General features: G+C 42.2%; 1 protein-coding gene and 1 long non-coding RNA gene across 2 annotated transcripts; both read right to left on the minus strand.

Moving 5' to 3' along the window:
• Nucleotides 1-246: 246 nt before the first annotated feature.
• Nucleotides 247-22,736, minus strand: LOC142772294 (uncharacterized). The gene is made up of 4 exons (XM_075874492.1): nt 22,668-22,736; nt 18,103-18,318; nt 6,025-6,071; nt 247-2,980 (listed from the first exon to the last, which is right to left on the minus strand). The coding sequence occupies exons 1-4, from the start codon at nt 22,734-22,736 to the stop codon at nt 2,623-2,625; spliced, it is 690 nt and encodes a 229-aa protein (XP_075730607.1). The 3' UTR covers nt 247-2,622.
• On the minus strand, nt 8,134-12,650 carry LOC142771876 (uncharacterized). The gene is made up of 2 exons (XR_012886194.1): nt 11,265-12,650; nt 8,134-10,354 (listed from the first exon to the last, which is right to left on the minus strand). It is a non-coding gene; the product is annotated as an uncharacterized LOC142771876 (long non-coding RNA).
• Nucleotides 22,737-26,880: the final 4,144 nt, after the last annotated feature.

The raw sequence follows: 26,880 nt of genomic DNA on the forward strand, positions 1-26,880 counted from the left end.
GCTTATTCATCCAGCAATGACAGAAAATAGTGAGCGCTTTGAATGCGGTGTCAAGTGAACCAATTGCAATGAAACGTAAGGCACAATGACTCTCACACAATACAAAAATGAAGCAGAGGGAAGCTCATGTCTTTCGTTTGGTCCCATGTCACACCGCCATGTCTTGTTGCCACCGGTTTTCTATTTAGCATTTCCCACCCTAAACAACATCGAGAAAAGTGAGAGAGCATGTCAAAACACATAAAAAAGGCAGCCTTGAAATTATTTATTTGTGTATTTCCTGCAATATTTCCTAACATATTAAACAACAAAAATGGCATCGACATATATCGTGAAAAGGTTGTTACAGATTTCAAGTAGTCCACTACAAAGACATTTCCATGGCAAAAAAGAATAGTGAGAACTGCTGACTTGCCCCCGACCATTTTTTGTACCTATGTTAATTTAACACTTGCTACATTCCTAATATCTGTATAGTTCTTGAAGGGACACTAAAGGCAAAAGTCGACGTCTATTGTTTAAATGGCGATCCAGAAACCTCGTAGTGTTACTTTCGTGCCAAGAATGGACCTACTTTGAAATGAAATTATGTTTTAGTGCTCCGCATCCGCACTTCAAATTACCCGCCTCAAGAAGCGGACCATCCGGACCGTCTCGCGTCCCTGTTGTCGTGCGCAACGTTACCCGGCTTTACTGCGTTAGTAGCAGCAGATCGAAAGCAGCGGGAGCCACAGCGGCCACAACAGCCATTGATCAATTTACCGCCATTGGCTTTGATATTGCAGACACTTTTGTTTCAACTACTCCCCGCTAGATGACACCACCTGTCTCGTGTAACCACGCGAAACTTGAATTTTTGAACCGCTCGCGTCATTCCCCATAGTAACGTCCGGCGGGTTTTTTTTTTTTCTTTCATGAATCAAACAGAAACAAACAAGCTGAATTTTATTGCATCTCTCGATGCAGGGAAGGTTCTTTATTTAGTGCAGTTAGATCAATTACTAGTGATTAAATGTAGGCGGTCCATTTGATGTCATCGGGTTCATTTTGAAAATGTCCTACTGCGGCGCTTGTGTTGTTGTGCATTTACGTTAATTTCTCTGTAAGTAGGGCACTGTTGTTAATAATATTGTCATTTTAGATGTTGTCATACATTGAGCTTTCACTTTGACGTAAATTGTTACTTGACTTTAATGTCCCTTGAAGCCAAGTTCCAATGAGTTGTAAAATATCACAGCCAATTAACTTAAGCAAAATGAAAAACTTGTATCCGTCATAGAATTGTTTAATTTAATTGAGGTTGTGTAACAAGTGGTATTCTGAAAGGTCAAGAAGGTGGCACTCAGAGGTGATTCGTTATATCCGCCCCTGCTTTCACACCTCACTTATTGTGGCCACATTTGTGATGATCTATTACCCTTACAATTCTTGCCAATTAGTTGAAAGTAAGTGAATATGTGCACTTCTCTCCAAGTAGACAAACAAAGGAGGAGATTCGTAATGATGACTGAAGAAAGCACTGCACAGGACATGCGTAAGACTTGTAATGAAAACAGAAAATGAGCACAGTGTCATGATAAAATAGGTGCACTGGCTTCTGTACATAACTTTTTCTGATGAACTAGGTAGCAATTTCATTTTTCACATTAAGACGTATGCTATCAAAGTACATTAAGAAGCCTCAAAGGTACAGCTTCATAAAAGTATAAGCACATGGTCATCTCAATGATATCACAGGAAATAACAGAAGCAGCAGTCCAAGTTCGCTTACGTAGTCTGCAATAAATGAAACTTGCCAAAGCTCGTGAAAAATGCCCTCACGTTTTAATGTGAACACAAAAGCAGGTGGCGCTTCAAACCTAGCAAAAAGAAAAGACAGTATGTGTGCGATATAGAATATAGCAACTGGTGCACAAAAATTCACACATCATGAAATAAATACATCATCTTTGGCTCCGTTTAATGCAAAAGATTGTTGGCGGTCACCTGAATAATGTAGTAATAAGTCCAAGGAGCATTCTTTCTAAAAAATGGGCAGGAGCTGCCATCAGGCATGAAAACATCTTGAAAGCCACACAGCTTACCACAAGAAAGTAAGAACATATGTACACTCGTTAGGAAATCACGAGTGATCTCCCTGCTAAAAGTAAAGAATCGTAGAAATATAGACACATGAGTGTTATCATTACACCACGACACAAAGCACACCTCTGTGAAGAATGAGAGGCGTTCGCAAAAAAAACATCAAGTGACTTATTCTGATGCTGCAGTAATGACTGAATCCTGAGCATTAACAAACCAGTACTTTAGAAATCACTTAATGCAATGCAACTTTGCAGCATGCACAAAGACACGAATTAGAGCACATAATCACTTGCATGTACCATAAACATAGTTCAATGCACACCCACATAAACGAGTCTTCAACATTTATCACAACATCCACTAAGTTTTGCATATTGTTGGCCCGTGTCCTGGAGTTACACACGTCCTTTATGTCGTTCAAGCAGCACAGTTGCAGGTTTCCCCGAGGCACGAACGATGTAGTCTTCACCTTAGCACTTTTGACAACGCACTTGAAGCCACAGAACAAGACGTCTCCTCAATCTTTTTCTTTGCGATTCACCCGTGTGCACCCTGAGGTGAGTGTTGGCTGCACTTGTGAGTTTTGAAGTGGCGTGTAAGATGACTTTTCCGTGCAGTATTCCAGGGACAGAGATGGCACTGGTAAGGCCTCTCACCGGTGTGGGTGCGAATGTGCCCGACCATGTGGGTCTTCTGAATGAAGGTTTTTCCGCAGTAACCGCATTTGAATGGACGCTCGCCTGTATGAATAATTTGGTGTCTCCGTAGATTAAGCCTGTACCTTGTAGTATAGCCACACACTTGACACTTGAACACACGCTCTTCTGTGAGAGATCCCACATGTGGTGGCCAGCCAGGGCGACGGCGTACAGCAGCCAAGTCTGCGTGATGAAAAACAGTGAATATTCAGCAAAGGACAAACCTGTTACTGAAGGAAGGCTAGCTAGAACATCTACTCTGCACTGGGGTTGAAAGCTAGCGACAGCGAAAAGTGAGAAAACATAGAATTATGACAAGAAAATTTACATAACTGCTTGAAAAACACAACTCTCATAACTTGTGTTAACATCTACACGTGAAAAAAAAAACACTGTAGGTGCACCCAAATTTTCTTAGTTACGTGTGTTTTAACAAGTGCACCATAATCGTTTCCATTGATGGAGTCTATTTGAAAGTATTCAGTACAATTAACATTGCGTCTTGGCATGCTACTGTTTCGGCAGCTATACAGCATATAGACCTGGTCTCACCTTTACGTCATGCTTCTCAATAACCACTGAGAAAGAGGTCATACCAGCAAATGAGAGTTGGAACGACAACCCAAAGTGTTAAGCTGCAGGTATGTGATGATAAAAAAAACCTGTTAACAGCAGTTGTGTGCTCGAGCTGAGGTTTCTACAAGTCCACTGATTCAAACGTTGGCTTTTGTACACAAACCCTGCTTACGGATTTTTTTCATTGCAAGCTTCCATCTTAAGCTTGCAACGCTTCCATCTTCCTTGCAAGCTTCCATCAACCTAACCAAATTGAAAAACTTGTCTACGGCATAAAATTTTCTCAATTTCTAAAGGTTTTGCAGCAAGGAATATTCTGAAAGATCAAGAAGGTAGCACTCGGGAGTGATTCGTTATATCCACCGCTGCTTTGATAACTGACTTATTGTGGTCACTTTGGTGATGATCTATTACCCTTACACATGTTGCTAACTAGCTGAAAGTAAGTGCACTCCAAGTGGACAAACGGAGGAGGAGACTTGCAATGACGAATCAGGAAGAACGCAAGTTAGAGGACATGCGCAAGACACGTGATGAAAACGGAAAGTGAGCACAGTGTCATAATAAAATAGGTGCACTGGGTACTGTGCATAACATTTTCTGATGAACTGGGCAGCAATTTCGTTCTTCACATGATAATGTATGCTATCAAGGTACGTTAGGAAGCCTAAGAGGCATAACTTTATAAGCACATAAGCACATGGTAATTTTGATGATATTGCAGAAAATAAAAGCAGCAGCAGTTCAAGTTCATTGATGTAGTCTGAAATAAACGGAACTTGCCAAAGATCGTGAGAAATGGCCTTGCTTTTAAATGTTAACACAAAACCAGGCGGTGCTTCAAAGCTTAGAAAGAGACAATATATGTGTGACATGGAACAAAACTGGTGCACAAAAATTAACACATCATGAAATACATCCTTTTTGGCTCCACTAAACAAATGGTTTGTTGGCCGTCACCTGTAGTAATATTAGGCCCAAGAAGCATTTTTTTTTTTTTTTTGACAGGAGCTGCCATCAGACATCTCGGAAGCCACACAGCTGCCCAGAAAAGAGTCAATAACACTAGTATGCGTCCACTTTTATCGGGCTCGGAAACCACCTCGGATATTTCTTCAAGCATTTCAAGTAAACACGCGCATCGTATGTGGAATGCCATCGCGATCAACGATTCTACACAAGGCAGCCCCACGAGCCGCCAGTGTGCCACAAATTCCCCAAAACGATCCCTCCTTCTTTCCGGCCCTTTCGGCCTCCGCGTGACACGCCGTGCCACATCTCTGACACACTGGACAAACATGCCAAATCTGCTGTGAGTGGTCAAGCAAGAGCCTACGACTCCCGGTCGGTCTGCAAGAAGCTGTCCGCGCTGCTTGTTGTTGTTCGTCGTGTTCGCCGCATGCATGCAGCACGTGCTTGGCACGGCGCGTCAGTCACCCTACCATTCCATTGCATTGGCGATCCTTTGAAATCGTGTGTGCAACGCAGAGTCCATACCGCCACAATTCGCCAACAAGCACGCAGCTATAACAAAACTGAGGGAGTTGACGGCCGGAGTCGCGGCAACCAGAAGTAGACGTTTCAAGCAGCGCATCAATGATGACATATGCCGTGAGAGATTGGGAGGGCTATAGGAGAGGCACTCGGGGAAATAGCAAAGTGGCATAAAAGAAGATACCAGCAAAGAAAAGCTCAGGAGAGAGTGAAAGGTGTGGTCGTCACGCTTTGTTGGGATAATCAAACACGTCTAACTCCACTATTACTGCATCATGTAAAAAAATTCTTACGGCTCCGTGTTTGTCACGCACTCATGCACAATTTCCCCACCACAACTGAATTTCGGCCTCTGGTTGGTTTACGAGGCCTTCAAGAACATCATATGAAATCTCACTGCTACAACTAAGGAATTATATAACTACGGAAGGTTTCTGTGTTGAAATAAATGTTAAGCTCAGACAGTCATACAGAACACAGGTCAGTGAAAAACAATAAGCATTCACTATCACAAAGAAAAAGCACACAAAGTGGCTTATTCTCAAGCCACAGGAACGACTCAATCCTAAACCACAAGAAACCAGTACTTCATAAATTACTTGATGCATTAAAAATTTGCAGCATAAATAAACACACAAATGAAAATACATAATGATTGACAGCCACTACACACACAGTCCAATGCACACCTACATGAGCAAGTCTTCAAAATTCGTCACGCCATCCAATAAATTTGGTGAACTACTTCTACATGGCCCAGAGTTGCAGATTCCATCGGGGAATGGACAAAGTAGCCCCAGGCCTAGCACTTTTGGCAACGCACTTGAAGCCCCAGAACAAGACGTATGCACTACGTGTCTCCTCAGCCCTTTCATTTGCGGTTCACACCGTGTGCACCCCGAGGCAAATGTTTGCTGCGCCTGTGAGTTCGCAAGTGGCGTTTAAGGTCTGTCTTCAATGGAAAATCCCAGGGACAGAGGGGGCGCTGGTAAGGCCTCTCGCCGGTGTGAATGAGAATATGCCTGTCCAAGTTGCACTTCTTGTTGAAGGCTTTTCCGCAGTAGTCGCATTTGTATGGACGCACACCTGTGTGTGTCATTCGGTGTTCTGCCATATGACCGTGTCTACTTGTAGTATAGCCACACTCGGAACACTTCCACGTGTGTTTTACCTTCCGAGAGCCCAGATGAGCTGGCTGGCCTGAACAACAGCACATGTCTGGAAAAGTCAGAACAATGCATTTTCAGCAAAAGGACAGAGTTAGTCTTGGCAAGACAAAAAGTACAACTAAAGCAAAGTGGTGTAAGAGTATCGCTACTGTGAAAAATAAGAAAATTTTGAATGGCCATGTGTGTTTTGTAGAAGCCTGTGGCCGTTCGACTGACTATGCCATGTCTGTCTTTTACACTCCCAGTGCTTCATGGGGAGACGCCATAGCCGTGCCAGGAGACCAGATATGACGAGTATGAGACGTTAAAAACTTTTGCCTTAAAACACAGCAACATCTAGTGCCACAAATTACACAAGAAGGACGTTAGGTACTAAACATGGAACCGAGTCCAGGAAGGCGAAGCACAGCACTTATAAACTATGATGGCAAAGCATGTGCGTGCAAGAGCAGTATGAATGCATTTAAAGCTTTCCATAAATACCTGAACATGGGATCCCCCAATGGGTAAATTTTAAAACGTTTAGCACGGCTAACATTCCGTATGACACTACCAGGCATTTGGAACAACAGTGCCGATGCCAGTATAACCCCCACCCCCCCCAACCCCACAAATATAGATTTGGACCACGCTTGAGCTTCGCCATCAAGAGTCGATCGATGTAGCGTAATCGGTCCTCGTGCACAATGTCTTCTATATTGTTCGCCTTCTGCAATTATCGGTGCATGCCTCAGCCTGTAACATAAGGAAACTAATGACTATGCACCTAGCATCAGTTGTTTCAAAGTGCTATTGAATGCCTATTGCAAGCACACTTGTAGAGTTCCCAGTACTATTTACTTTGCAAATCAGCGAAAACCTCACTTTGTTTCTGTAAGCCAGCACGCGAATCTGCCCAGGTGATCACATTATTGATGGTTTCACGGCTGACAATGATAAAATATGTTGCAGCGCTTCGTAATGTGCGAGTCTTGAAAACGCCTACTTGTTGCTCAATTCATATCCTTTGATGCCTGGCACGATTTTATGCCTCAGCCATGCAATATATGACGTATTGAAAAGGTACTGACATCTTTTTGGGGAGGAGAGTTTACTCTGCCATGCAAATCTCCTGTATACAGAGACAGCTCTCAGCAAGTACGAGGCTCAGAAAATGCTGATATTTCATGTCAATTTTCTCGGGGCGCACCTTCAGACATCGACACTAACTTGACGTCAGGCTACAGTACTACTCCTGACGACTTCACGCAGCAGTCTGGCTAGTTGTGATGACGTCAAGCAACAAAACACAAATAATGGCAGCGTGCACTTCGCCTTCTCGTGCCGTGCGGTCACTGTCATCAAGCGTGTTTGTGAAGCGAACAAGCGAAGTCTGGAATAGTGTATGTGCACGTGAATAAAAGATATACACTTATCAGAGGAAGAAGGATTCGTTTGATTTGGAATTTGTCATCATGGCCCGTGAAGTCTTGAAATCTTTTGCCCCGTGAAGTCTTGAAAAGACGGAAGGCGTGAGTAGCGGAGAAGGCGACAGGCAGGAAGGAACAGGCGAGAAGGGAGGTCAGGGGGCCGCAGTGTCTGGCCACAGCACGGAGGCTCCGCGCTGCGGCCAGACACTGCGGCCCCCTGACCTCCCTTCAATCATCAGCAGTCATGAATTTTAATGACAGTGAACGTAGTGAGCTTAGAATACAGGAGGTCACGCTAGAGATAACAGATAAATACAAATATCTCGGCGTACGGATAAGCAATGGGACCGAGTACCTAAGGGAACACGAAATATACGTGACGACTAAAGGTAACAGGAATGCAGCGGTAATGAAAAACAGGGCACTGTGGAATTACAATAGGTATGATGTGTTGAGAGGAATATGGAAAGGGGTCATGGTTCCTGGTCTGACGTTCGGCAATGCGGTCTTGTGCATGAGATCAGAAGTTCAAGGAAAACTAGAAATTAAGCAACGTGGAATAGATGGGCTTGCCTTAGGAGCTTACAAGAATACACCAAATCAGGGAGTACAAGGTGATATGCGATGGACATCATTTGAGGGCAGGGAAGCTAGCAGCAAGATAAAATTTGAGAAGCGATTGAGAGAAATGGGGGAGGAGCGTTGGGCTAGGAAGGTATTCAGCTACTTGTACATGAAGAATGTCGATACAAAATGGAGGAAGCGAACCAGAAAATTGACGGGTAATTACTTGGAAAACAGCAGGGGGTCAAACCAAAAAGAACTATCGGTTAAGAAAAATGCAAAAGAAACGGAGACCGATATGTGTACAATTGGCATGACTAGGAAGTAGGCACTAGAGATCTATCGAACTTTTAAGCAGAGAATTGCCAAGGAAAGGATCTATGATAATACTCGGGGTAGTTCTCTACTGTTTGAGGCCAGGACAGGAGTATTGCAAACCAAGACTTATCGGGCCAAATACTGAAGGGTAAACATGATATGCAGTGCGTGTGGAGAGGAGGAGGAAACTGCTGAACACTTGATAATGTTCTGTGAAGGGCTTCACCCTGTAGTTCAGGATGACGGCGCAGAGTTTTTCAAAGCACTGGGGTTTAAGGACAGGGAGTGCAAAATAGACTTCAAGCGGGTAGAATTAACAAGAAGTAGGTTATCTTATTCGTGGCTAAAGTCAAGGCACGAGTGAAAATTAAACCCTTCACTGCAAAGCACCAGTCTTCAACTTCGCTATTTAAAGAAAAAAAAAAAGATAAATCGAGTGGTTGGTTCAATAAGTATTACAGCTAGGTAGGTTCCGCCCAATCTAAAGGGTACAGCTACATCCATCCATCCATCTATCGTGACGTCAGGGCACAGTTAACCAAAACTAGCTTTTGTAAGCATGCTCTAACTAATTTTTCAGGGCACAATCATGAATACTGGTACACTTCCTACGCTCTCGGGGGCTCGACCTATCATTTGATGCAAAAAAATTAAAAGTGAAAAATTTCGTGTCAGTAACCCTTGAAGGAGTATACATCCCCTACATGATATTAATATATTGTTCGTTTTTTCCCGAACTGTTTTGAGAAATCATGTACAAATGTTGCCACCCCTTCCTCAAACAGTATTTATGGGCTAGTATTTCCCGCTGAAAGTGTTACATTGAAGAAAGCTAGGAGTAGTACAGAACCTCAAAAGGTAATGACAAAATAAAAGTCACAAATTGGCAGTAAAATAAATGAACTGTATGTACAGAAAACCGTCCAAATATCCATTTCACTATTCGGCATATTCAAAATGTGGCAGAGCAAGCACAGAATGCGCTGTGCGCATAAGCCTTGTGCTCCTCGATTCATCATTCATTGTACATGGCATTCTGAGTAAGGAAATGATGCAAATGTCCACTAGAAGCTATAAAATCGAAGCAAAGGAAATTTGCTTCATGCTAGAGAATGTTACAAGCAACGACCAAGTACTGTTGCGCATGAGGCCAGGCATTTTGAAACATTTAGATAACCACATTGTACATTAACAGCAAGAAAACTGAAACAGGCAAACAAAAAATGTTCAAACTACACTCATTACCAGAAACAGTGGTCATAAGCAGTTGCTAGTTCAAACGCTGGGGCACAATGACATGTTTTGTCTTTCTATAGAACAGTTTGATTTCCTTTGTAAAGATGCTTTGTAAAGGTAATAACTATCTGCACATCACAGGAACACAACAGTTGAATAGGGAAACAAAAACCATATACATCTTCTCAAGCTGCACCTCTGTGCCATAACCCTGCATGTTGCTAGTCTTGTTTTTCATCCAAAACATTCTAAAGTAAGCCATGTTGTAGCAACATATCTCAATGTCTGCATTGGCAGAAAGGACAAGGGTGAAAAGAACACAAGGCCTGACAAGATTGTGCCACAACTTATATGCCTACAAATTTTTACCACCATTAGTATTTCATTATTGCAAAAGTAGTTGTGCCTGGCAATATGGTTACACATGTACAACTATTTATATGAGTGCAGTTATTCAAAATCCAGGTAAGATGCGTTACAGGGCCGTAAAGCATGCAACTACAGAAAGGTTTCCAGAAGGCTGGAATATAGCAATCTTCTGCATGGATGTCATTTGTAAGGCATCTATACTCATGAGCAAATTCATTCCCAACAAGACCCTAATTTCACAGACTAGATCAAGGTGCGCAAACTTCAGCATCTCTGCGAAAATTTATAATGAGGGCATGAGAGTAACTGCAGTGTTGCAATTTCACCAGACTTGTTCAGTAAGATATATCAAGGCCTGAAGTTGTTTTCAGCATATGTTGACTCTGGTCCCTTGATGCTTTCTTCTATGCACTGGCCAGCAGAGTGGCCGAAGCATCTGTAATGAATGAGAGAGGGCACGACATAAGGATTTCAGCTGAATAAAAGTGCAATGGAAATATTGAGAACACGCATGCTTTATGAGCTAACATGTTGAGTATATCATTGAAGCTTGAATATTATCCTCTTTCCAAATTACCGAACCTGTAATCACCACTACGGCTCTCTGCTGCTCAGCACAAGGTCTGGAGTTCATGACTAGTCATGGCTCTATAGATTGAAAATTCAAAGATGGTTCTGAATTTAGACTTACATACGTTTTAGCGGAATTCAACACCTTTAAACTAAATCTACTGTCTTTGATACCTACTGACGTACTAGTCACATAAAATCAAAGTAATGTACCACAATATTGTCACACTCTTAAAGTGTGATATCAGGTGTATGCTCACATGCAATGTAACTGTAAATAAAAAATCGTGCTGTATGCAGGTTCTCTTCCTTAACTGTCTGAAGTGTGACAAAAACTAGCCCAGTAAAAAACATGGCAGTGTCTATATTGCCAGCAGCCGGTAGAGTATATCGACCGACCGGGTGCTGGCAGTTCAGTCCTATGGAGGATTTCAAGTGACGTCCTCTAGAGAGTTGGCCGAGGCGCTGGTCTGGTACTGCCGAACGGCGAGGAGCTGCCCAGGCTAGAGGAATACCGGGACATAGGTGTGATCTTGTCCACCTGAGAGATGCTCGTCTCACGATATGAAGCACACTTGAAACAAGCGGCACTGCGAGCTAGCCGCATACTGCCTGGACAATGCCTGAGGGGCGCATTAGGTTAGGTTACGTTAGGGAAGCTCAGGTCCTTGACTATCCTTGACAATAGTGATCAGTGTTGCGAAATGTCGGAGAGCAAAAATCGCTATATGACGGCTTAAAGCTAAAGATACAGCAAGCCGGCAGAACAGGCTCACCAGAAATGTGCCGGCAGATAAGTCTGATGGTCATGGGCAGCCAATAAGGAAAAACTGCCGGCAACTCGTTTTCAAGGGTAATATGCCGGCTGCCAGCACTATTGGCGCGGCCAAAAAAACATTCCTTTGCACACATGCAAGACACACATGTACAACAGGAGCGTTAAAACAGGCAGAATTTGCAGAGCTGACGTCAGATTAGCTCAGCGCAGTGTATCTATTCGTCAGCATTTCAGTTAGGTGTCCTTTTTTGAGAATTGAGTTGAGAGATGAGTCCGCCTTTTAGCTTTTCATCCCATGTTCTGCATTTCAAGGGGGCTCAAGTTCACTCCATATTTCCTCACTTTGCTCTCCGGTCCAAACATTGTCAAAACACAACGCACAACTTGCCAATCTCGCGGCTACAACGACGAACTCCCACCCAGCTTTCTACAGAAATCTTGGCGCCGCCCCTGGCCCAAATATTAATGGAGCGGAATCGATCATCGCGATTAACAATGGTCGCTGCTTAATCCTAATCGCGCTCCGGGAGTCAAATCGCGATTGAAATCGCCCGTCTGACAGCGGCATAATCAACGCGCGCACGGCATCTTTTCACATCGCTGTCTGCACGCACACCCGACGACTGCGGTAGAGAAGCTTCACAAATCGGAACCAAACACGATATTGTCAAACGCAGCAGTCGCCGAGAGCGGACAGTTCCTATGCAGCGCAACCAAGTGCGATGCACTAAAAGGGAATCAACACGCAAGTAGAAATGACAGCACACGATACAGTAAGCGCTCTGTCAGGTCACAACACACGGGCCAACTTCTAAGCTGCAGCCACACAAGTTCACTCAACATGTCATCAACCATACGGAGAGTTGTTTTCGTTGTCATCATGAATGAAAGGTTGCAGTCTCCGAGTCACCACTGCTTTTCACCCCCGTGAAGCTTGGCCACATAGCAACAATCGAAAACTGTCCCGCCAACTGTATGCACAATAAAACAACACTCGCAGGTTATAAACAACTGCAAAGAATGCATGTTAATGCTGTAAATGAACAGCATGTGTCTATCTTTCAAACTGCCACTCCTTTCCCTCCATGCCTGCCAAACTAGAAAGAACACCTATGGAGTAACTAATTCTTGCTGCTGCTGATAGCGATGGAGCTAATGAAGGTTCGATAGAGGTGGCCCTCGACGGGAAATGGGGAATATTTCACTCTTCACAACTTTATGACAGTAAAGAACAAAGCTTTCGAACACGACCATGATCACCTGCACCCCCGTCTCACACGAAGCGGTGATGATGTTGGTCAAACTATGGTACAAAAAAATCTTCGTTTTAATTTTTTAACTGCAGAGCTCTTCCGACCGCGGCCGGCGCTCGCTCGAAACTCGACCACAGAACACCTAACTCGGCCTATGTGGAAGCATGGAGTAAAGGAAAGTGAGTGTAAAAAGGATAGAAATATGAGGTGGGGGGAATTGTAAAGCATAGCGCATGCATAGCTGTAAGTGAGTGATACCCTTTTCACGGGAAAGAAAAAAAAAACGCCGCCGTGTTGGGCTGCGCGCGAGAGTACAAAGGCTGAAGTATAGTCACAGAACACTTGCTAATTTATACTATAAGTTTGGGTATAGTGTACTACACTGTAGCTGAAGTCAAAGCCTCAGCAGTGCATTTTTTGGAGGTCCCGCTACAGAGCGTAGTCGCGCCAATTTGCGCCGCTCGGAATGGACTATGGCGGCACCCAGGGAGCCGCTTTTGAAAAAGGCGGGAGTGGGTATAGTTGGTATATAAAGTGGGTATATATATATATAGTTAGTGTGAAGAGCAGTGATGAGGAGGGGAGAGAGGGGAAAGCGTAGCATACCCATGTGTATTATAGTAAGGGAGCGGGCAAAAGAAAAGAACTAGAGCAAGGAGGAATGGTAACACATAATATATAGCACAATATGATACAGCATATGGCAAGCAAACAGGGTATAGAGGGAATCATCACGGGGTGGGAAAAAAAGGTTGTGTGAGGATAGGAAAAGGGCAATGCTTAGACGCACATTGTAGAGTATAGCATGAGGAGGAACAAAGAAGTGAGGATGAAGAGGATGGAAAGAGTGCAAGATCCACTGTCCCCTCAGTTTTACACTGCTATAGTTTGCTGCTGCACCAATTTGCAGCTACGCTTCCTGTTTTGGTTACGAATCTTGAAGACATTGATCTAGACTGCAAAGGTCGAACCTCGAGCATTCAAAAACTTTCAGAACGCCCTCACACCTCTTCAGCCCAGCCATGGAAAACTTGATGGATTTCAGCATTACCGCCAAGTCAGGCTGTCATCTCACCAGGTCGGGCTCTGCACTACATCATTGTTCAGAACTTGACTATTTTATGTGCAGAGCGTTTGATTGCAAGCCAAAGGTGACTACCTCTGACTGGTGTTCTATCTAGCCACTTAATTAAGTCTGGGTGCTCTCATGGTTGCAACCTTAACATTGTGTAGTTGAACCTTGTTATGATGTAAAATATAGTGAATCATCAGTTATAGTAGACTAAATACTCTGAAATATACAAATATCATATATGGCAACCCTCAGACATTAGACAAATAAAAATGCTACAAAGAATACAGAGGAGAGTTGCTAGGTTCATCCTTTCAAAATACTTCTCAAAAGAACCAATAACAGAAGTCGTACGTATTCTGGGTCCTCCAACTCTAGGAGATCATCAAAAACAAGCTAGCCAAAATTCTTTTTTCTAGCAGCCAAAAAACTAAATATAAATATAGATTACTACTTAATGCTGTAAAGAGTAAGAATTCTGAGAACTAATGAGTATATGTACGAAGTACCTCAGAAATGCCTCAATATATATGCAAATTAATTCTTCCCAAAAACTATACGACAATAGAATTCACTACCTTCTTTGCTGTTCTGATGTAACTCATTTTTAAATTTCAAGGGTGGACTCAAGCAGTATTTCAATCAGCCTGAACTAAAAGATTGACATATTGACTTTGCTATGTTAGCACTGCTATTTTGTCACTCTTGCTATGTTAATGTGATGAGAAAAGCAGCAAATAACTGGGCGGCTGTATTGTGTTATACTATATTGTTTTGCACTATATTTTGCTCTGTTGTATTGCTAGATCATCCTGCATATTATTTGACATGTCATACTTAGTGTATCTGAAAGGCTGTCGAGTTTGGTATTGTATGCTATAACAACTGTGACACACCTCTGTAATGGCCTGAAGGTCAACAGTATGCTGAAATTAATAAATACAACTAGCAGATATAAGTAGCCTAACTAGAACTTAGGTGGACACGAATAGCCCACTTTTTTTTTGTTACAAATCTCAGGCTATGCCTATGAGTGCGCAGTGCCATGTGTAGCATGCACGGTGCTATACGATCCCGACGTGTTGACGCACTGCGGGCACAATTGTGTGTTCATTTAACGTGAATTGCCACGAATTAGTTAGACAGGTCATGAATTGAAGTTATTGTCAATAAAACACATCTAACATTTCTTAAACTCAGAACACTTACGAATTGCACTGTTTCTTCTTGTTCCTTGTCCAGCATTTTTCCATACTACACAAAGAACTGTGCCTTTCAAACATGCCTAAGCACGTCAAAGAAATGAAAAGTAGACATTTCGTGACTTTAGTTCATTGAATCGTCCAATTAACAAGTGTGACATAACTGAGGAAATCTGCTTTGCTTAGTTTGTTCAGATGTCTTTCCTTTAGATAACAATGTATTACCCTTTAAGGAACAAGTTGTGAATTCGTTTATATTTTATGCTTGTTAAGGTGTTGAGCAGTAGTAAAAAGCACAAGTTGCACAGTACATAAGTACAGCTTGTCGATAAGCACAGCTTGTTAAACAAGCACTGTGTATGTTTTCAACATAAACACGCAAATCGTGATAATAAATAAATAAAAATGAAAAAAACTTGACTCCCTCTAATATTGCTTATGCCACTTTTAAATTGGGAATCATCACATTTCTGAATATATGCAAAAATTCTGAAGCAAGTTTCACGGGAATGCCAATACGGCACAGGTGATTAGCTGGAACAAGGACAATAACATTTTCTATGGCACAGAACTCGCTGGATTTCCAAACAAAAGCCTGAGATGGATGGCAAAGAAATTTTTGCTGCATGATATTTGAAAAACTTAACTGACAAGCTGACACCTTTGCCTTTTCAAAAAAACCTAAACCTAAAAATACCTAAAGACTAGTGCGTACGCTTTCCCGGAAAATGTAGCGCTAGATTGGATCATGATGCCCCCATTAAACCTTTCAACGCTCGCACTTACATCTTTCAATGGTCATTTTTTCCAGGTGCTATACAACGATGGAATCACTTACCCCATCATGTTTTTATAGTACCGATGTGCAATCTTTTGAGAGAAATTGATGCTTATTTTGGTCATGGTTGAATTGAACTAGTACTGCCAATTTTGGTTTCTTGTGTGCATTGCTATTTGAGTGCCAGTTGTATTGGTTTTCTGTTTCTACTTACTATTGTACTCCCTCTCTATTATGACCCTCAAGCGAGGGTTGACAGTATTATTAAATAAAAAAATAAAAGATAAACAAAGAAAATTGAGACACAAAGCAGGTAGTTTTCAGGTGAAGTACAATACTTCACATTATTAGAACAGTGTTTCAGGACAGAGTTCGTTTAATACAATTTTGGCATATACATAAATACATAAATATAAGTAAATCACTCGCACCCTACACACACATGGCCAATTGCTATACTTTGTGAGAAAGATCGACAGATCTTGTGCCTTGCCTGCAGCTGTGCAAGTATCATGCCTGTCTCTGCTCTATTAACAGATTTCACTGGGGCATGGACCAATTAGCGGCCCAAGACTATGAAAGCACTAATTAATGAGCAACAAGTCAGGGCAGCTATTTCTAATGGAAGAATAGTTGATGCATGGAGTCCAAAAGGGAATGAATCTTCTGGGTGAAGCGCCACCATATGGCATGTGGCTACTAAAATCCTTTAAACAAAATTGTTACCTGTCTTTATAAGCACGAAAAATGCAATAGAAACAACCTTATACAATTTATAACACCTGCAATAGCACCCAGGTATAACACTAGTAGACTTTTAATCTTTTCTATATCATGTGAGTATGCATGCAAAAAACACCCTTCACACTTCATCGTACGTATACAGTAAAGAGAAGAAGGAACTATCACTTAGAGCTTTCAAAAGACGCCGTCAAGAGACTGTAAGTCAAGGATCTCAAACTCATTTCAGCTAGCAGGTTGCTCAACGAGAACTTATTTCTACAAGAATGAAAATAGTAAAGAGATGGAGCATAAAGCTGTAGTTTGCACAGAATGTCAGCTTACATCTCTTGAAACACAGCCTTTTCCATGTGTCGTGTATGTGTCATTTCCAAACAGAATGTGTTGTCAGGATTCAAACACATCGATATCAATCTCCAGAATCACTAAAAACTGGATGCCGATTCTAAAACATAGCAATCTCGTTTGACGGTTACTTTTCAAAAACAAGTGGCCGGATGGAGCACCTCAACAAAACAATCAAGGCAGCTTTGCGCTGTTGGCGGCATACCCAACTTACACCTTGTGATTTTTCCCCCTCGCTGCCGCAGCCACCTGCTGGCTCCACCTCCTTGACTTTGTTTTTGCTTCTGCCGCTGTCGGCGACTCCGACGCATATTCGAAAAAGCGCTTTTCTAAGTTGTGATGACACCAGTGCTATGATTGTATTTACTGCAAGCTTTTGTAACCAGCTTGCGCGTAATCTCACCACATATTATCCCCCTTTTTTGCAATACTATCCCCCCTGCCCACCCACATGGGTGCCTTTGCCTGAAACTCTATCGCAAAGGTATGTAGGTCAGCGCAGCACACATTTATACATGATAAACTGTGTGCTGTGTGAACCATGTGTGCGATGAACTGTTGTACAAGCTGAACCGTATAGAGAGAGCCCATGATAGAATTTTGAAAGCATTAGTTTGGGTAACCAGCCTTAGCAGGCGATCCCACGTAACCAAGGTGGAGCTTCCTCGAATCCCAGCGCGATGATTTGCTAAGTCATCATTTTATCATTAACGCATTTAGACTCAAACAATATTAAAACATCATTCATTTAAACATGCACTTTAAAAAGGCCTGCTTAATTACTAACTAAATACTAACCAGGTTGGGTATCACCCTGGTTCTTGGTTCACGCGGGCACGGAAAAAGACGGTCGCCAAGCAGTTGAGCTTGGGCGCGATCAGTAAAGGTCATGCTCCTAACGCTGCCTCTGTCTGCTTTCTGGGGGCTTCAGCCAACCCTTAGCCCTGAGCCTACACCGTTTACATGTCACAAAAAGCACTAACCTAATGCTAAGTGAAAATATAAAAATGCTGATTATTGAAATTACTAGCTTGCAAAGTCGTTCGTAAATGGAACTGACTCCAATACTTATTACATTACTGAACGGGCGCTTATATGTGCATGTATATTGCCACATCAAGATCATTACACTAAAGAAGTACGTACATATATAATAATACGTGAAGTGCAATTTTCCACGTAGACAAATTAGTGACCACTATTTACTTCATGTAATTATCATAGCAAGTAAACATCAGTAACATACATAGAAGCATGAATGAACCACAGATGAAAACATACACACAAACGCGCACATAGAATATCATTACTTAGCCGGTATCGTATACTGTAGCAGCTGTTTGAAAGCTATTTATGCTCCTACTTTGAAATAGCACACTGTGTAGTGGTTACCAGCCATAGAATTTAAAAGAATAATGGACGTTTTGTACACATCATTGTATGGCCTTCAATATATGTGTGTGTGCGGAATTCCAGAGACAGAGATGGCACTGGTAAGGTCTCTGACCAGTATGGATGCGAATGTGCGTGGTCAAGTGGCTGTTATGAAAGAAGGCTCTGCTGCAGTAGTTGCATTTGTATGGGCGTTCCCCCGTGTGTATCATTTGGTGTCTCTCTGCATATTGCCACCCACACGTAGTGGGTTGACTGCAAGAGCGGCTCTACCACCTGGAGGAAAGAAAAAAGATTGCCTGCCTCTTCTCGACTCGAGAGCCAGCCACGACTGACGCATCGTCCCAGCGCTAGCTATTCGGTGGTTTAACAAACCCCCAGTACTTGTGATTCATCGTGACAATATCACATTTTCTTCTTGAAGCGTAGCCACACAACACCTTCCAACACCTGCTTTTTCGTGGGAGGTCCCAGACGAGGTGGCCAGTCAGGGCGATGACGTACAGCAGCCAAGTCTGCGCAATGGAAAGTTGTGAATCTTTAGAATATGACAGAGTCATTATCAAAAGGCAAGATGGGGAGGCTAGCTCGCACTGTTGCTCTACACTGTTGTTAAAGGGTAGTGACAGCAAAAAGTCAGGAAAGATAGAAATGATGAGAACATACGTATAACTGCTTGAAGAGATTCAAGAGACACAACTCTTATAACTTGTGCAGCAGTCTACTGTGGGAAAGAACGCCGGGGGCAAACCTAAATTTCCTTGTACATACCTACACCAGTAAACCATAATCATTTCCAGCAGGTGCCAAGCCTGCAATCTTCCGATCCGAATGTTGCAGCTTTCACACCTGACTTATTCTGGTCACTTTAGTGGTGATCTACTACCCTTACACATCTTGCCAACTTGCCGAAAGTAAAAACGTGTGCTTCTCTCCAAGCAGACAAACAGAGTAGGGCACTTTCAATGATGAACGAGGAAGAACGCATGTCTCGTAATGAAAACAGAAAGGGAACACAGCGTCAAAACAAAATAGGTGCGCTGGGTACTATGCATAACTTTTTCTGATGAACTGGGAAGTCCCTTCATTCTTCACATTAGAATATATGCTATCAGGATACTACAAAAAGCTTCTGATTGAAGGTTCTGCCACAGTCGTTGCATCTGTGTGGGCGCTCGCCCGTATGAATCAGTTGGCGTCTGTGTAAAGCATATTTCTTTCTTGCCACACACTTGACACTTGAACACCCGCTCTCTTGGGGGATATCCCAGACTAGGTGGTTGGCCATGGTGATGACTTACAGCTGCCAACTATGCGCACTGAAAAATTGCGAATCTTTAGCAAATGACATAATGGTTAATGAAAGGCAAATTAGAGAGGCTAGCTGGTACAATTATCCTCCACTGGGGTTAAATGGTGGTGACATTGAAAAGTGAGGAAATAAAGATTTGTCAGGAGCATTCACCAAGCTGCTTGAAGTAACAAAACTCATAAACTGCTCCAGTCTCCGTGTGAGAAAGAATGCTGAGGGTAAACCTCAATTTACCTATGTATGCTTACACAAACGTACCATATGCATTTCCGGCAGGAACTGCCCCTGAAACCTCGCATTCGAAGATTAAAGGTCTGGTCCTTGCTGGCAGCAAGTTCTTTGTTTTCTACCTTACTTTCTTCACATCTACACCACAATTACAATATACTTAAAGTAGTACATTCAGCATTCACTATACCTTCTGTGACTTCATTATCTCTGGTTTTTTTATAAAGGTTGCTCCAAACAAAGAAACAAACACTCGAAATGCTATTCTTTCAAACGACTCTAATATAATTTTTAGCACATCCTTATTTCGCTAACGCTGGAGCTGAAGGTTTAACAGGGGCATCAAGTGAAACTCCTTATAGCATATTTATCTAACAACAGAAAGATCTCAGCACTTCAGATGCAGTGGAAACTAAAGAATTTGCAATGAAGCGTGAAGCACAATGATTAAAAAAGAACACTATGCAAACAGAGGTGACTTCACGTCTGCCACTTCATTCCATGTAACAATTGTGTGTACCTTGTTGCCACTTATTTTCAGATCACCCTACAATGCAATGCACAATGAATTATGGCTTGAAAATGTGTTTATGTCTCTTCCCTGAGAAGAAACAAAAAAAACGATGACCGCACCTATTAATGGTTCAATCAGTCAGAGGGCGTGACATATTTGATAAACATTCTTGTGTATTTCTAGTTTGCCAGTGTGTTAAACAGTAAAAAAATACCATTTCCAATTTGCTGGGAATAGCATTTACAGCCTCTAAGGACACCACCATAAAAAGACATTGCCACCACAGGTCGGCAAACTCACTCTTGTGTTGACTCACTCAGACTCGAATTGAGCTGTATGTTTGAGTCTGAGTGAATCAGGGTGAGTAATATCTTGTTGAGTCTGAGTCCATGTGAGTTCTGTAGAAGAAAATATCTGCGAGTGCCAGTTCAAATGGCAAGATACTTTTCTTGAGTGAGTCTGCAAGTTGCACTTTCTTTTGCCGACCTATGGTTACCACGCCAGAAAAGTGATCACTGACTCAATCCCAAACATTGTTTGTGCAAATTTCAATATCACAACCGGCACACTCTGTACAGTCCTTGAGGTCAATTTCTGATGACTTGCAAAATAACACAGCCAATCAACCAAAGCAGCATGCAAATACCCTGTCAACAGCACATAGACTTTGTTGTATCACCAAAGGTTTTGCAGAGAGATACTCTGAAACCTCAAGAAGAAGGTAGCACTCTGGGGTAATTCTCTATATCCAACCCCACTTAGACATATTACTAATTGTGTTCACTTTTGCAATAACACTTCTTGCAGCTGAAGGCAAATTGAAATGTGCACTTCTCTCCAAGAAGAAAAACAGGGCAGACTTGCAACGATGAATGATGAAGCACACACGTGACAGGACCTAGGTTACAAATGCAATGAAAACAGAAAGCGAGCACAATGTGACACTAAATACGTGCACTGGCTTTTGCGCATCACCTTTATGTGCGGAGCACTGTAGGCGGCCGTGCTGTAGTACACCTTAGTGTGCTGTCCTTGTCACAAGACATAACGCTCACATTTGTAGCATACCGAGCGTGCACTCTTATTCAGCTTCTCTTGTGATTCATACCCACTGGAGACGTCTTCTTCCATTTGTTCTTTGAGTGTCTCGACGATGAGCGCTTACCATCATTGGCAAAAGAACAACCCGTGTTTGGCGTAACGCAGGCAAAACCACACATAAAAATTAGAAATAGAGGAGGCACATGTGAAACACAGAGCAAGAAAAAAAATTGTAAAGAAGGACAGACAGACCAAAAAATAAATAAGATAAAAAGTGGAAGACCTCCTGAAGTGTTCTATATTTGCATCCGAGCCGGTGAGCGCATTCATCTCTTATCCCTTAGCATGCGTGAAAGGGTTTGTGCGAGGCGTAGACATTAATTTGACTCCATTGGAGGTAGTGGAGATGTTTGCAGCAGCTGGTGCATTCTCTGTTCTTAGGTGTAGCCGTGTGGTTGATAAGACCAAAGTCCCTACGGAGTCGGTAATTGTGATATTTGCTGGATCGAGCCGACCAACGGAAATCAAGGCAAGGCCCCTTATCTATCGAGTAGAACCGCTCTCGCCTCGACCATTGCAGTGTGTAAAGTGCTTGGGTTATGGCCACACGGTGAAAGGCTGTAGGTCCGCTCTTAGATGCCACATGTGCGGGGGAGCCTCACAGCGCAAATGAGTGTCAGAGCAAAGAAAAAAAATGTTGCCTATGCAATGAAGCGCAAGTGTGGACAATTCAAATTGCTCTGCTAAGGCTCGAAAAATTTAAATTCTCGAAATCATAGATTGCAGACACTGCTCCCGAAAAGAGGCCTTAGCTGAAATTCAGGCTAGAAGTCAGGGCTATGCAGGGGTGGCAGCCTGTCATACCACGTTGGCAGATGCATCTTTGTCTCAATAAATAGCGGAAGTGGTGTCAAAAGAACAATGGAAAAGACTATGAAGCGCTTTGTTCCAAACAATTGTAAGACTCTATCTCAAATTTTGAACAACCAAATGGCTCACATATATGGAAAGCCGGCGAATAATATAATCTCTCAGACTGCAGAGCTTCCACGACCGATTAATGAAGTAGAAACCGCAACCACATCGTCTGACTTTGTCCACGCTGGACCCTCTCTAGACGACAACCAGAACCAAAGGAATTATGTAAATGACGAAACTGAAGAGTCTCATGACATGTAGTTGGACTCTAGGTCAGCAAAACGCATAGGTTCCCTCTATCGAAAAAAATCCTCACCAAGCATGCAAAAACAAAGAATGGCTGAAGGGCAAGACAAGCCTCTCAAAGATAGATTTCTTAAAAGAAACCATTCTGGATAAGGCAGTTGCGGAGGCAATTCTTTCAGAAAAATAGGGTCAATTAACATCCTCCATTGGAATTACAGATAAATTCACTCTTCAATAACTCATATAGTATATTTGTCTTCAAAATACACCCCAGATATAATTGCTTTACAGGAGACATGGCTCTCTATAGATAAACCGTTTTATTTAACCAGTTACCATTCGCTTAGGCTAGACCGCACGTCCAGAGGTGGAGGACTAGCATTTTTCATCTCTAGCAGAATCAGTTCAAAGGCAAAAATCCAGTACATGTCCCCAGAATGTGAAACTTTTGCGATAGACGTCACATTACCCAATTGCCAACCTTTCTCCGTAATTAATGTGTACTTTCCGGACGATGTACAAGATACTAGATGATTGGATATGGCAATCAGATCGTGGTGTAAGAAGAAAATTGTAGTCGGCGATTTTAACTCTCATCACACGTGTTGGGGTTTTAAAACTTATCAGTGCGGTAAACGTCTGTGGGAGTGGGCAACAGATAATTATCTATGGTGCTTAAACACTGGAACCCCCACATTTATTCGAGATCGATGTTGATCAGCCTTAGATTTAAGTTTCGTAAGTTCGAGTATTTCAAGCTCGTCCTGGGCAGCGCTGGACTGTGCCACAAGTAGTGATCATTTTCCTATAAGTGTTGAAATTTCTTGCCCGAGAACCCTTCCTTGCCCTCAAGTCAGAGTTTTTGTGAATTACAAAAAATTTAGAGATAACCTAACATCATCTTTATCAGCTTCCTCCAATGAGAGTAATGATTGCAAAGCGATGAACTTAAATGCAATTATTAAAAGAGCCTATAAAAGAGCTCAATTTATCGTTGAGTCGGCCGGAAGGGTGCTCTCTAGTCCTTGGTGGAATGAATTGCACACGAGATCATCGCCGTCGCCAGGCAGCTTGTAAGCAGCTTATTCACAATCAATCCCCTAAAAACTGGTCTGATTATAAATTTATAGCAGCTAATTTTAAATTCACAGTGCTTAAGCAAAAGAGAAATATGATCGTAGACATTACGACTTCCTCTCACAACCGAAAAATAAGAAAGCACTGTTTCGATACATGAGAAGAAGAAAGATCCTGCAATCATCAGTATTTTCAAATTATGAACTTCTATATTCCGAGCAAATGACTGAAGCTCTAGATTTAATCGCTAAAGGCTTAGAGGGCAGATTTACATAAACTTCAGATTCGTACAAACCAGGTTTATTTTGAGGAAGTTACAATGTCGGAACTATCCTACGTGATAAGGCAGTTACCCCTTTTAGCTCCAGGTCTGGATGGAATTACAGTACCTATGATCCAAATATTATTTAGGATATCTCCATGTGAAATTCCTAATGTTATAAATTATTCTTTAGAGCATGCATAGATTCCTTATGATTGGAAAATAGCGAAGGTAATTCCAATACCTAAGAAACAGGAATCAGGATTCAACATAGGAAATATAAGACCTATATCCTTAACTTCTAACATGGTCAAACTCATAGAAAGGGTTCTGCGCGGCAGGATCACTAGTTGGATAGAAGGCAAGTCAATACTAAAACTTCAACAATTGGCTTTAGATCCGATTGTTCAATCTGGTGTGCCCATGCAGATTTAGAGAGCCGAATACAGCTTGCTAAAAAAAAGAAGACAACACACGACACTAGTGACAACACGCTGCTAGTGACAGACGCTTCTGACAGACAATACACGGCACTAGTGACAGACGCTTCTGTCAATGAGGAAAGGGCAGGCGTAGGAATAGTCTTCCAATCAACTGGCTGGTCATTTGCCCTGAGGCTACCCGATTTCACCCCTGTTTTTGAGGTGGAGCTAATGGCAGTCATCATGGCACTGCGAAAACTTCTGAGGATTGAGAACAGTGCAGTAATAATTACTGATTCGCTCTCAGTATGCACAGCTCTTACAACTTCTCACACCTCTCGTGCCATTACGCCGCTACGATCTTTAGTTCCGTCTCAGCTGAAGTACCTGAAATTAGTATGGGTCCCAGGTCACTGTGGGTTAACATTAAATGAAATTGCCGACGCCTTAGCCCGCTCATCGCTAGAATACTTCACCGCAATCAGGTTTAGAAGATCAGCGATCCACACATATAGGATGGAAGCAATAACTACGTGGACGGAATATAATCACCCAAGTATCTATGGAAATCGCAGTGGAGCCATTCTTGACAATCAGAAGTGATGATCACCAGATTTCGATGTCGTGTCCCCCTATTAAACTTGTACTGTTACAGGGCTGGTCTGACGATATCACCCCTTTGTTAATTCTGCAGTGAACTGGAAAATATCACACATTTACTTCTTTTAGAAAAAAAGGCTTGACCTTATCGGAGGAAAATGTTTTGAGCTTTGGTGCCTCAGGTTTGAGATACTGCCACAATGATGCCTTTGATGCCGTGTGTTATTTCACTATAACTACTCAACAAGTACCATTTTAATCCTGTATTTAAAATTCTTTGTCATTTCATTAGGTTAAAACTTAAGTTTTCAAAATTATTCTTGTCAGATTATTACAGCAGTCTGGAATACAGGCTCGAAAGCATATTACTTGTAGTTAAATTGAATATTTTACGTATTATTGCCATTTAATTTCTTTATTATTGGTTGTAAATTCAAAGCATACCTAAAATAACATTTAACAGTCTCTGCGTTGCATTTCTGGCCAATCCCCCAAAGTGGTACGTGCCATGTATCAAGAGAAGCAAAGCAAAGCAAAGAGAGTAAAAAAAAGACAAAGAAATGGAAAAAAAGAAAAAATACCAAAGAGAAACAAAGAAAGCTGCCTAGCTTCACACATTCTTTAGGCTTGGCACGAATAGTATGAAGCTGCCTTGATTTTTTTCATGATGAACTTGGGAGCACCTCTGTTCTCCATGTTAAAATGCGTGCTATCAAGAACAGCCTCAAAGATATAATTTTATTAACGCATGAGCACTTTACATTGTGATAACATCCCCAATAACAATACCACATGGACTAGCTTAGCCTGAAATAAATGTAAGAGTGCAAGCATTATAAAAAATATGCAATGTCCACCCTTCTTCGTCTAAACACACCAGGTGGTGCTTCCAACCCAGACAAAAGCACGTGTGTGACATGGAATAGTATAGCGATTGGTGCACAATAATTAACACATAATTAAATATGTCCTCTTTGGCTCCATTTTATGAAAGTTCTGTTGACAGTCACCTATAGTACTATTAGTAACCCCAAGGAGCATTCGTCTTGACAAATATAAAGGAACTGTCGTCCCACTCGAAAACATTCTGGAAGACGCTCAGCTGACCAGATGAGAGTCAATAACATATGCGCCCACTCTAAAGGACATCACATAAAATCTCACTGCTACAGCTAAGGAATCATATAAATACAGATAGTTTCTGTATTGAAATAAATGTTAAGCCCAAACAGTCGCACAGAACTTTGGTCAGTGAAAAACAATAAGCCTTCACTATCACAAAAACAAAGCACGCAAAGTGGCTTATTTTCAATCCACAGAGACGACTCAATCCCAAACCTTGTCAAACCTGTACTTTATGGATTACTTGATGCATTACAACTTTGCAGAATACATAAACACACGAATGAGAGTACATAATGATTCACACGCGCCACACATACGGTCCGATGCACACCTACATGAACAAGTCTTAGAGATTCGTCACAACATCAAATAAGTTTGGCGAATTGCTTTTACTTGACACAGAGTCATACGTATTCGTTAAGCTATTAAAGCTGTGCAGTTGCACATTTCATCGGGGCATATGCAAAGTAGCCCCACGCTAAGCACTTCTGGCAATGCACTTGAAGCCCCAGAACAAGACGTATGCACCACGTGTCTCCTCAGCCGTTTTCTTTGCGGTTCACACCGTGTGCACCCTGAGCCAAATGTTCGCTGCGCCTGTGAGTTCGCAAGTGGCGTTTAAGGTATGCCTTCCACGAAAAGCTCCAGGGACAGAGGTGGCACTGGTAAGGTCTCTCGCCTGTGTGGATGCGAATATGCGTGCCTAAGTTGCACTTCTGATTGAAGGCCTTGCCGCAGTAGTCGCATCTAAACGGACGCTCGCCTGTATGAATCATTTGGTGTCTCCATAGATAGTGCCTGTTCCATGTAGTATAGCCACACACTTGACACTTCAACACGTGCTCTTCCGTGGGTGATCCCACACGAGGTGGCCAGCCAGGGCGACGGCGTACAGCAGCCAAGTCTGCGTGATGAAAAACGGTGAATATTTAGCAAAGGACAAAACTCTTACTGAAGGAAGGCTAGCTAGAACAACTACTCTGCACTGGGGTTAAAAGGTAATGACAGCGAAAAGTGAGGAAACATATAATTACAACAAGATTCACATACATAACTGCTTGAAGAAACAAAACTATTGAATTTGCA

Source organism: Rhipicephalus microplus, chromosome 9, assembly GCF_043290135.1.
Source record: "Rhipicephalus microplus isolate Deutch F79 chromosome 9, USDA_Rmic, whole genome shotgun sequence".
NCBI classification, from domain to species: Eukaryota; Metazoa; Arthropoda; class Arachnida; order Ixodida; family Ixodidae; genus Rhipicephalus; species Rhipicephalus microplus.

Coding starts and splice junctions, on each gene's coding strand:
- LOC142772294 (XM_075874492.1), bottom strand. CDS start 22,736: ATGTACTGGATTTTTGCCTTTGAACTGATTCTGCTAGAGATGAAAAAT. Junction 18,319..22,667: donor CTAGTCCTCCACCTCTGGAC/GTGCGGTCTAGC, acceptor TCCAGGTGGTAG/AGCCGCTCTTGCAGTCAACC. Junction 6,072..18,102: donor CACACACACATATATTGAAG/GCCATACAATGA, acceptor TGACTTTTCCAG/ACATGTGCTGTTGTTCAGGC.